We start from the raw sequence: 12,917 nt of genomic DNA on the forward strand, positions 1-12,917 counted from the left end.
TGTAGTTGAGTTTTTTAAAGATTTTTTAAAATATGTTAGAAAAACATTAGGGCTTGGTTAAGATTTCTGCCAATGTCAAAATAAGTTATCAAATTGAAAGTGCAGTTTTTTTCGTATCTTATTAAGTTAAAATTTAAAGATGTTGTGGGTTGTATCTGGTAAAAAACCATTTCTAGAGTGATTATATTGTCTTGAAGATTTCTTGGGTATAGAAGTTTCCTTTATTATACTATAATACTCTTTTACTATTGTTTATTTATTCTTGTAGTGCCATTGTTAATTTTTGCAATATTCCTCTGTTTTATGTATTGTGTCTACAAGATTGAAACTTGCTTTCCTTCAACCTTAGAATGTAAGTTTTGGTTAAGTCAGGCCTATTGAATGGTCAATGCTTATCCAAGGTAATTCTTGTAATGTGTTTGATCACTGAGAGTAGCACTGTTAAATGGCATCTAAGAGAGGCATGATATGCATGATATCAAATAATATTATAGAATAATGCGAGTAATTTGTATTTCCCCCTATCAATCAATACTTTTCATATATGACCAATTCAATATTGTTTAGCCTTGTGGAAAGGTCACAGTTTAACCATTCTGATCTATATGAAGACACAGATTGCTAAATGATTCACAAACACTGATGAAAAATTTGATTTGGTCAAAACCAATTCACTATGAATGAAATATCATGACTTCAATTGTAGATTATTTAGCTGGAAAAAATATTTGCTAAATGGACTTAGAGTTTAAGGTAGTTATGTGCCAACATATTTATGCTTTATTAAAGCACTTTGACTTATGATGTAAATAATTGTGATACATGTAGATAAGCTTGCCATGGGAAAACAGAGTTTTGCAAAAAAATCTATTTTTAGAAAATTACGCATTCTACAGTCTTTATTCATTATTATTTCTTTCAACATCACTGAAAACATATAAAAACTTCAGCTCTTTTACTATTTTAATATTTCAGTGATTTGAGAAATTAATATTTGTTTTATAACAGGGCTTTATCTTTCTTGATTTTGATTTTATTTGATAAGGACTATAAATAGGAAATGACTAGATCTTGATCTTTTCTTTAGGTGTATGCTGCCATTAAGTTTTAAAATAGTGCCTTAAAGATTAATATCTCAAAAAGTGCTTTTTGATATTTAATTATTACCTGTCAATCACTCCATGTAAAAAATGAGTGTAAAGAAATAGTGCTTTCTTTAAAGATTTAATCCGTCCTTTTCATGTTGTCTGTGATATTTTACTTATTAATCTATTCACCGTTGTTATTTATAAGAGTTGTTATTGCACTACTTTATTATTTACTGCAGCTGTTATGAGTTATATTTTATATATTGTTAGTATGTTTTATTTTGTTATATTTCATTCATTGGTAGTTAAGAAACAAATGCCTTATTAATTCACTGTTGCCATATTTAGGTATGTTTGATTATATGGTTTTGACTCCCAGCATACTTATGTATAGATTTATTACTTTACTTACAGGGATAAGCTGTCAATAAGATTTATAAATACTTAGTATCTATAGCATTATGCAAAAACAATTTCTCCAACAAAAAAGATTGAAAAAGATTGAAGACAAGGTCACATACTTGTTAATATCGAGGTTAATATATAGTCTTCTCTTAATAGTATGAATTGGATGTTTCTTAATTATTTTCAATTAAGATATACTGTTTACTAGGCAAAAGAAGTAAAAAAGACTAAGTGCATTCATAATCTGATTAAAGTTGATTAACTTAAACAACTTCACTCTTTTACCTTTTCTCCTATGACTTCAAGATGATTATAAGGGGAGATAATTTTTCTTAATTTCCTCTCCAAAATTAAATTATACTAAACCATACTAATTTTTCCAGATGTGTTCCACTTTGTTATTTTACAAATGTTACTGTTATATGAAATTTCTTTTTATGCTTCTGTTATTTGTTATAAAAATTTGTGTTATATTCTTTATCAAAACAACATCAGCTGTAAATGTAATTGTAGCTTTGGTAAACTCAATCTATACTTTTAATGTTTCGAAACTTTTTTAAAAGTGAAGATTTTTATGTGATTTTACAAAATCTCTATTTCTGATTGATAAAAGATTTAATTTTTATCATTTAAATGTCTCTAACAGATTACAGTGTCAGTAAGCAGTTAATTTAATTTTGACAGTGATCATGATAAATGGTACATCTTAACTTAAATATGAAATCTTCTTTTGAGCAGAAAACCTCTTAAAGTGCAATTTGAAAATCCTCCTTCATAATTTTTAACATGAATTGGTAAATTGATGGATTAGAAGGTAAAATTTATTCAAAGCCTTGGCATTTGATATAAGTTATATTCATACATTCACACCACAATTCATAAATCATGTATTAAATACATCAAAATTGCTTTTTAGAAATTTTTGTAACTCACTGTAAATAAATCAGACATTGTCTTTGTAAGACAGATTCTATATATTTCACAATATGGAGAAAAATGGATATTATGTATTAGTAGAACATAAATTAAAAAAAAATTATATACACAATTGTTCATATTTTGTTTGTTGGTCAGTTCACAAACCACTTTGATGATTTTGTGATAGAGTCAAACAAAAGACTAATATGACTGGTATAAGTGGCTTCTCTGCGTTGATTATTCAGTAATAGCAGCAATGATTATTGTGTATGGTTAAATTGACAAGTCTTCTTTTAGCCTGTTACTTTGAATGGTGTGCCACTGTGACAGAATGGTCTTTCATCTACAGTTACTGAGGTTGTAAGTTCAAACCTGATAGTAGCACAAACTTTCTTACCTATATCTTTTAAGACGAGGAATGCCCATACCTGCCTACATTTCAAAATGCCCATTGTTTTACGTGCAAGATGGCTCAAATAGTCCTACTAAATCTTCAATGGGGGCTTTCAAGTGATTGTTATGTTGTCGTTTTTTGGCTGTTTCATATTTTTACAATCTTATAGCCATGCATGGTACAATTGATTATTTTGTTTTAAATTGGTGTCAAAATTGTTATTTCAAAATTTCCATTTTGGTGCCTCAGTATGAATGCCAATTCTATTGAAGGTTGGTAGTGTTCTCCTAGTACTCCACTCCAATTCCAGTGTAATCAATCAATAATGTTAACTAGGACATTAAAATGTGAAAATTGGGGTTAAGGTTTTGTATGAAGAAAGAATAATGGACGATCTGTCAAGGCAATGTCTTGGTGACATTTCTATCTGTGATAATAGAAAAACAAAGGATATGCATTGCTGTTCTTCGTCACAAAGTCACATTGAGGCCTTAAGCACGGATAAAAAAAATCCCACCTCACTGCAAATTTAAGACGGCCCCTTGCAGCTTTTTTGTCTTGAATATCATAGCTCTCGTCAATTAGGGGCTTTGGATATATATACAGCAAAGCAATGGCATGTGATATGCCCAAGAGAAATGAGAAAAGTCTTGACAGACAGCTGAGACTATTCATACGCAATTGTATTGCCAGTGTAGATACACTGAACTTGACTGAAGTATCTTGTCTAAGAGAGAAATACATCCTACTTTGTAAAGAATCACTGATCCGAACAAAAAATTCGTTGAAACTAACATTATCAAGATTCTTTATTGACAACATATTTGTTACATTTGGTGACTAAGTTGAATTAAATCTAGAAATTGACAATGAAGGTCGGCAAAAAACTTACCTTTACGACAAAAGAGATGATTTCAGCTTAAAAATTGTGAACATTTTTATGTAGCAACATTCTAGCAGCGCCTGCAAACGGAGTTTATATCTCCCAAATGATACGATATTCCAGGGCTTGTATTTCCTATTATGATTTCCCCGATAGAGGATTGCTGCTAACAAGGAATATATTAAACCAAGAGTTCTAAATAGTAAAGATAAAATCATCCCTTCGTAAATCTTACGGACGCAATCACGAGTTGATTCAGTGACCGTTATGGAAGATCCTTTTCACAGATGATATCGGGTATGTTCCTGATGTCATAACTGCAATGATCATGTTCCCTATTTCCAAATTTTACCTACCAAATTAGACTGTTTACCGGGTTTGTAATAACATGAGCAACACGACGGGTGCAACATGTGGAGCAAGATATGCTTACCCTTCCGGAGCACCCGAGATCACCCCCAGTTTTTGATGGGATTCGTTTATAAAATAGACAACACCCACCAGATATCAAAGGACGCCCCATGCTGGAAACAACAACTCGGGTGCCGTACAGACTTGAATAGTAGGCAAGACAAAGCTAATAAAGGCCTATGTCATAACAAAATATGAAACAATTCAAACGATAAAACTAACACACTAAAACTATAATCGGAAACCAAATATTGCAGACTGCAACCAATATCAACCACTGAATTACAGGCTCTTGACTTTGAACAAGCACATTAAGAATTTGGCGGGATTCAATATGTGTTCGATTACTCAATCCTACTCTACGAATACTATAATACATGTGTTATAATATTAACTTCAGTCTTAAGGCCATTCGATACAGTTACAGGGAAGGTAATGACGTTGCTAACGTAAAATGTTATTTTCGCGACGTCAAACTATGAGATATCGGAAAAAGATGCATTTTTCGACTGATTTTTATCATTCAAACTGATTTAATTTGAAAACGAATTCATGGACCCCTATTTTTCAAAACAGCAATCTGTTTCATTTTGCAAGGAGATTATGTGACCCAAATTTTATGAAACTGTAAATAGCGAAAAAAAAAATATTTTGATAAACATGCAGCAAAAAATGACGTTTTTCCTCTATTCATGAACATTTGATAAATATAGAGTTATTTTGGAATAAAAATTGCATAACTTTTAACGATACTTTTACAATACAGTAATTACCGATTATTTAACAAAAATAAATTTGTGTTTATCTTTTAAAACAAAAAAAGTTATGTCTTTTTTTCGACAAAGAAAATACGGACACAAATCTGAATTTTGAGCGAAAATACAAAATTTCGACCTCATTTTACTCAAAAAGTAGCACATGAAGGTATATTTTTTATAACATATTTGATTTAATCTGGTAAAAAAAAGCATATATGCAAATTTTCATTAACTTGTAAATACTGGCTCAAAACTGTATCGTATGCCCTTAAACTGGCGTACCAGTGTATCACTTCAACACAAGAGCAAACTGTAAGAATCAGTTAAAAAAGCTTAATTAATCAATATGATCGGATAGAAGAACTAAAACTAACAAAAACACAGCAAAAACGAGTAAATGCAAAAGGCCAATCGTACGAGTGATCGGCGGTAAATGAAATCATTGATTTACCATGCAGTTATACACACATATTTACGTTCATTGAAATCTAAACTGACGCCAGTACAAAACACAGGCATAGTGCACAAGTTTGCAATAAATACATTAAAAAGGGACTAATGGAATATCCCGGTTCAATAATTAAAATAAGAGCACAATCTTTTGTCGTAATTTGGTATGGAGTTGTTCCATGTAAAACCATTAAAAATCTAGAAAAAGAAAGAACAATTATTTATGTTTTCGAAAAAGTCGCTGTGCATGTAGCAACGATAGCGACGTATACAAAATACCACCGTTTTTATGTTTGATTTACTTATGTGTACAAACATTAAGTAGCTTGTGCTTTAAGAAAACATTATGTTTTTGTTAGGTCTTATACAACAACAGCTGGCATTTCTTTTGCACTTGTGTCCTCTAGACAAATATAGAGCCTGTCTCGTTTATTTTTAGTTAGAGGGGTGATATGAAATCTATGTATAAATCAAATTAAATGCAACTAGTGTTCTTAATTGCAGAAAATATGGTAGTTAATGTAAATCTATAGATGTTGAAATTATGTCATGAAAGCTTTTATAGTTATTTTTCAAGTTTAATATTATTGATTCAATGTCTAAATTGTGGGAATAGTAAAATCACGGAAGATCAGTTTAAAAAAATACTTTATTAATTTGATGCGTATCGTATGCTTTTCTGAAAATAATGTCAGCGCAGGAATTAACACTAAAACTCAAAATTTAATAACCAAGGAAAATATATCAGTTATATATTACAGAAAAGGGGACCAAAAGGAAAAGACAAGTCCACTTTGTCTGTATGAACGATGGAACCTTATTTTCTTCGTAATTTCTTGATTTTATAAACAATAAAGAACGGTAAGTTAGAAATTATGTATTTTTTTTCATAAATGGCAGTTCAAATTGATTTTGATTATAGAGACGGAATTTCTATACCTCAACACAGACAGTAAAGTCAGAAGTGATCATTTTACGCTTTAACACTACACCACGGTACGATCGTTGTCAAGCTGATCTTTGACTTGACCAAACAGATTCATAAACACAACTGTTACAGTCTTTAAAAAATCAACTTTTGACATGTTTAAAAGTTGGCATTTTCGTGAAAAATGATAAAGCTTTCCTGTATAAAATTGAAATATTACAACAACTGTTTAGATATCAGTCGAACTATACGGACATTTACGATGGTTTATGTTGCATTCTGTTTTAACAAAATTAGCTCTAAATCAAGGGTGTAACCTTTAAACCACTAACTGTGCAAACAGAAATAACTTATATTTTTTGCATGAAGATTATTAACCTTTTCGAGTAGATGAAATAGATCCTCAGCAAAAGTAAAAACAGTTAATCTTTTGTGAAATCAGTAATTTAATTTTCAAAACTATCTTTATATTCCAGATATAAATAATAAATCGTGAAAATAAACAGGTGTCCGTTGATTTAGACACATCACAACCGTGAACAGATAATATTGTATCTTTTGATGAAATAATGTTATTATGTTACAAATGCGTCTCACTACATAACATCTTATTATCTTTTTGTAACGAAGTGAATCTGGAAGACAATTTGAAGGTAAGCACTTATTTCTCCTCATTTCATTTGCAAGTGATTCGCACTCTGTTTACTGTTTACTTAAATTCATTCTAGTTATAATAATATTTTCATTTTCTTCACACAACAGGGCGTATTTCCGAGTTTCACTATTACTAGTAACAGTAAAATCCCAAAATATGTATGCTTTGTTCTGCAGCAGTACATGTACACGTATATATCGTATCAGAGAAAGAATTGTGTTATTGATAGTTACTTGTAATATTTCTATGATACATTAAACACCAAATGTGGATGTACTGTAGATGAGAATGAATAAGCTCACAACAATATTAGTTTGGTAACAATGCGAGGATCATGCATGGTTATCGATCATGCTTAATTGTTTTGAAATATCGTCCTTATATGTATTTCTTGTGTTACATTAAGCTAACAACATTCCTTATACTCAGCTTACGTCAAACTGTGCTGAAAGTTTATTATTTTATTTTTATCCTTTTTAGGATGGACAAAATTCCCCAAAAAAGGAAGGAAGACCCAACTAGAAAATGGCGCTGTTTTGCTTTGTTCCTGCTGTTGTTTACTTTCTTTGTGATTGCTGGAATGGCAACTGTTGTAATTTATTATGAGATTATTCAACATCAATCCAGGGACGAACAAAATTCTCCTGATTTCCTTCATTTTCAATCTGGACAACTTTCTCTTTTCCGTGATCTCAATACTGATGAAGTTACTGCGATTAGAAACTACTTATTAAACCATCCTGTATTTAATATTAGTAATGATACAAACTTTTCTCTGGGCAGGAGCTATGTTTTCCTTACCGAAGTTTATCTTCCAAATAAATCAGATATTTTAACGTTCAAAGAGACAAGCCAAAAAAATCCTCCGTGCAGATATGCTAGAACTGTGTTGTTCCGAGGTGATCTTCGACCTCCACGGATAGAGGAATATATAATTGGTCCTCTCAGAAATATTACATTCCATCGAATTCTAGTTTCGAAACATTACCAAAAAAGTGTTCCATTTCTATTTAGACCATTCTCAGAGCTTGACCATTCCGTAATGAACAACATTCTGAAAATAGTTGAATACAATATCAGATTTATACTACAAAACAGTTACGAAGCCAGTTTTTACGATTGTCAACACCATTGTCTTAAAGCAGAATATTTTTCCCCGATGGCGCCATCTGTTTCCGGCAAAGATGTCAGATTAGTTTGGTACTGGACTCACCATGATGTTGAGGATTATCTATTGTATCCAGTTGATTTGTTTTTGTTAGTCAATATGACCGGAAGTGACAATTCCGCTTATAAATTAGAAAATATTTGGTATGGAGGTAAACTGTATGACTCTCCAGAGCAGCTAGCCGCCGAGTATTTAGCTGGAAAAACACAAAAATCTTACATTCCATACACAGAGAGGACAAAAAACAAAAATGATATGTATGCTCAAAGACCAAATATTCACAAAACAAACGTATTACAACCATTTTTAACATTTCACGTTAGAAACAATCATATCGAATATGATAGTTGGAATTTTGATATACACATGTCAACAAGTAGAGGACCATCATTGTTTAATATAAAGTTTCGGGATGTAACATATGCTTACGAAGTAAGTCTTCAAGAAATTTCTATTTTTCATAATGGCTATAAACGATGGATGAGATATTCTGACATGACATACAGTGGATTTCTCCTAGGGACAAAAGCTCGGGAACTAGTCCCCGGAGCTGACTGTCCCGAAATTTCTACCTTTGTAGACAGTGCACATGTGTTCGCAGGAAGATTGGAGCTAAAGGTTTTTCCTAATTCGTTCTGTGTTTTCGAGCAACCAACAGGCATGGTTTTGAGGAGGCATTACTCGTCCAGTGCGTATTCTGGATCAGAGGATACTATTTTGGTTGTACGAACAATCCTGGCAATATTCAATTATGACCACGTGATCGACTTTGTTTTCCATAAGAATGGTATAATGGACGTCAGAACTTCGTATTCGGGCTATCCTCTTCCGACAATATATAGCCCCGAGGAAACCCGATATGGATTTAGATTGAATGAACATCTAGTGGCCAATATTCACCAGCACTCTTACCATTTCAAAGTGGACATAGACGTTTTTGGTCAAACAAACCGTTTTGAAACCTTTGATATAGGACCAAAAATTCAAAGCAGTGATTGGGTTATAAAAGCATTTGAAAAATATGAACAGATTAAGTTTACAAGAACCTTAAAAATGACTGAAAACCAAGCACGTTTTAAAAGTTGTTCTAAATCGGACAGCTTTTTCATATTTTATAATAGGGAACATTTAACCCTGTATAAGGATCCAAAAGCTATAAGGTTGCAAGTTAGAAGCCAGGAAACAAATTTTGTATCAGAGAATATTGGTAACGAAGCTTCTGTTTCTTGGAAACGATATATGTTGGTAGTTTCCAAAAGACACGAAGATGAGCGTAGCAGTAGTTCTATTTACTCCACGTGGGATGCTAAGGACACCATTGTTAATTTCCAAAATTACATTGACGACAATGAAAGCATTATTGACCAGGTAGGCACTTTAGTAGATGTTCATCCTCAGGTGATTTAACTCGCACTCTAACTTGACATACGTAAATGCATTTGTAATTGTTGTGGAAGGAATATTTATTCCATAAGAGCCCCCCCCCCCCCCCCCGCCCTCTTTTAGAGTTGCTTTCATTTTAACAAACAAAAATTCCAAATGCATTTATACGTTTTGCATTTAGGTATACCGTCATTGATACACCAAGCAGTTATACACATATATTTACATTCATTGAAATCTAAAATGACGCTAGTACAAACACAGGCATAGTGAACGAGTTTGCAATAAAAACATTGAAAAAGGGACTAATGGAATATCCTGGTGCAATAATAGAGAATTAAAATAAGAACACAATCTTTTGTCGTAATTTGGTATGGAGTTTTCCATTTAAAACTATTTTAAAAAAAACAAGAAAAAAAGAACAATTTTTTATGTCTTCGAAAAAGTCGTTGTGCATGTAGCAACGATATCGACGTATACAAAATACCACCGTTTTCATGTTTAATTTACTTATGTCTACAAACTTCAAGTAGCTTGTGCTTTTAGAAAACATTATGTTTTTGTTAGATCTTATACAAAACAGCTGGCATTTCTTTTGCAATCTTGTCCTCTAGACAAATATAGAGCCTGTCTCGTTTATTTCTAGTTAGAGGGGTGATATGAAATCTATGTATAAATCAAATTAAATGCAACTAGTGTTTTTAATTTCAGAAAATATGGTAGTTAATGTAAATCTATAGATGTCGAAATTATGTCATGGAAGCTTTTATGCCCTTCAACTTTGTATTTATTCGGCTTTTTAACTATTTTGATCTGAGCGTCACTGATGAGTCTTATGTAGACGAAACGCGCGTCTGGCGTATAAAATTATAATCCTGGTACTTTTGATAACTATTAGTTATTTTTTAAGTTTCTTATTGATTCAATGTCTAAATTGCGGGAATAGTATAATCACGGAAGATCAGTCGAAAAAATACTTTATTAATTTGATGCGTATCGTATGCTTTTCAGAAAATAATGTCCTCGCAGAAATTAACGCTAAAACTCAAAATTTAAAAGCCAAGGAAAATATATCAGTTTTATATTACCAAAAAAAGGACCTAAAAGGAAAAGACAATATAAAAAAGAAGATGTGGTATGATTGCCAATGACACAACTATCCACAAAAGACCAAAATGACACAGACATTAACAACTATAGGTCACCATTCGGCCTTCAAGCCCACTTTGTCTGTATGAACAGTAAAACCTTATTTTCTTCGTAATTTCTTGATTTATAAACAATTAAGAAAGGTAAGTTATAAATTATGTAATTTTTAATAATTGGCAGTTCAAATTGATTTTAATTATAGAGACGGAATTTCTATTCCTCAACACAGACAGCAATCAGAAGTGATCATTACTTTATACATCATGGATTATACGTTTTAACACTGGACCACGGTACGATCATTGTCAAGCTGATCTTTGACTTGACCAAACAGATTCATAAACACATCTGTTAAAGTCTTTAAAAAATCAACATTTTACATGTTATGCAATGACGTACGTTAAATGCATTTGTAATTGTTGTGGAAGGAATATGTATTCCATAAGAGCCCCCCCCCCCCTTTAGAGTTGCTTTCATTTTAACAAACAAAAAATCCAAATGTATTTACACGTTTTCCATTTAGGTATACCGTCATTTGGCAACTGGTCCTGGTATCTGTGATGAGTTTATTTATTTAGCAAGGGCCATTATTTCAACTTTGCTTATTCGACATAACACATTTGATCTTTGAGTATATTTTTAGAGCCCTCAATATATTGCGTATGAGTTTTAGGTTTTGCTCATGGTTGAAGGCCTGTTGGTTACCTATAGTTTATACATTCTACTCCATTTGGTCTCTAGTTGTGTGCTGTCATATTTGCAACCAAAAATCATATCGTCTTATTTTTAATACTAGAACTGATTCCCTGTCAAAATGATAAAAGGGCTATGTTCGTTAAATTACACGTGAACAATTTCTAATGGTACAAAGTTGCAACAAAAAATATAACATAAATTAAGGCAAAGGTAGTACACCGCTGTTCGAACGTCATTAATCGATTGAGAGAAAGCAGATCCGGGTTACAAGCTAGAACCGAGGGAAACACATCTATTATAAGAGGGATACTAATGAAACAACATTAACACTGAAGTGCAACAAAGACAAAACGACAATGCAACACACAAAGAAATGAACTATAAGATAACAACTGACATAACATATCCATTAAATTTGTGTCTGAAAAAACATGTATTTCAATGTTTTGAGTTGGTTAGTTTAAATGTGAAAACACATTCGTATAATAGCCCATCTTTAGGAGCTGGTCTTAAAAGGGCAATATGAAAAATATTGCTCAAACTGCATGAAACATAACATTCTTGACGAGATGACCACTGATAATATTAACCATGTCAGAGTATGACTCACAACCTTTTACCGGCTATCGATGCGACAAATGCAATACGTAGCACAGATCAAATTATGCTGTTCACCGATTACAGAATCCATTGTATTGCAATAGGATTTTGAAACGCAGAAAAACTCAGTTGAACAATATAGTAAAACAATTGATTTTTTATTTGCATTCGGGAATACAAATCATTTAGTATTTGTAGTATCAATAACCGGTAATTAGGTGAAATGACTTTAATAAAGTTTTGAAATAAAATGCTTCAGTTCTACCAATGTTTTTATTTTAGGATCTGGTTGCTTGGGTAACCCTAAGTGCAACACATATACCGCACCGAGAAAACTATCCACTAACATCCACAACAGATAATAACCAGCATTTCAGTCTAATACCATTCAATCTATTTGAAGAGAACCCCTCTTTAAATTCTGTTGAAACTGTTACAAAAAGTGTGAATATAAAGAAACAGCAATCCGGAGGATGAGTTATCAACAGAAAAAGAGCTATTTAACCACAGTGCACCTAGTTCCAACCAGCTGTTACTTTTGTTTTCACTAATAACAAGATAGTCAAATAATCATTTATTTTGCGATGTGTATTAGTTGGATATAATGCATGTTCTAAGAAAGAATGAATCACAACACTGTCAACTGAATATCAGAAAACAGAAAGTTCCAGAGCAATGTAAACAAAAGTTTGAAATCAAAAATTGCATTGCAGCACGTTTCAGTGATTTGTCTATTGGAAGGAACTAATGGGAACTCGTCGTCATAAAGCCGTTATGTTCCGACGTTTACTGTGTTCAGCAATAACCAGAAACAATCCTCAGAGCATATTAATAGTTCGTTCACATTGCCACTACTTGTGTCTGTCATCTTTTCTGTTATAGAATTGGAAGACAATTCTTCATCTGGTCTGGGTTATTGAAAACTTTGTTACACACATATTGTTTGTAAATGAAATACATGGTTAAAGATAAAGGCAGTTGTTTTAGGAGATAAAAACCGCATGCATGAAAAATTGTGAACAAAAAGTGTA

The 12,917-nt window shown here is 32.1% G+C and overlaps 1 protein-coding gene across 1 annotated transcript; it reads left to right on the forward strand.

Moving 5' to 3' along the window:
• The first annotated feature begins 6,698 nt into the window (after nt 1–6,698).
• LOC134714466 (putative amine oxidase [copper-containing]) lies at nt 6,699–12,422 on the forward strand. The gene is made up of 3 exons (XM_063575741.1): nt 6,699–6,888; nt 7,371–9,426; nt 12,169–12,422. The coding sequence occupies exons 2-3, from the start codon at nt 7,372–7,374 to the stop codon at nt 12,361–12,363; spliced, it is 2,250 nt and encodes a 749-aa protein (XP_063431811.1). The 5' UTR covers nt 6,699–6,888; nt 7,371; the 3' UTR covers nt 12,364–12,422.
• Nucleotides 12,423–12,917: the final 495 nt, after the last annotated feature.

Source organism: Mytilus trossulus, chromosome 4, assembly GCF_036588685.1.
Source record: "Mytilus trossulus isolate FHL-02 chromosome 4, PNRI_Mtr1.1.1.hap1, whole genome shotgun sequence".
NCBI classification, from domain to species: Eukaryota; Metazoa; Mollusca; class Bivalvia; order Mytilida; family Mytilidae; genus Mytilus; species Mytilus trossulus.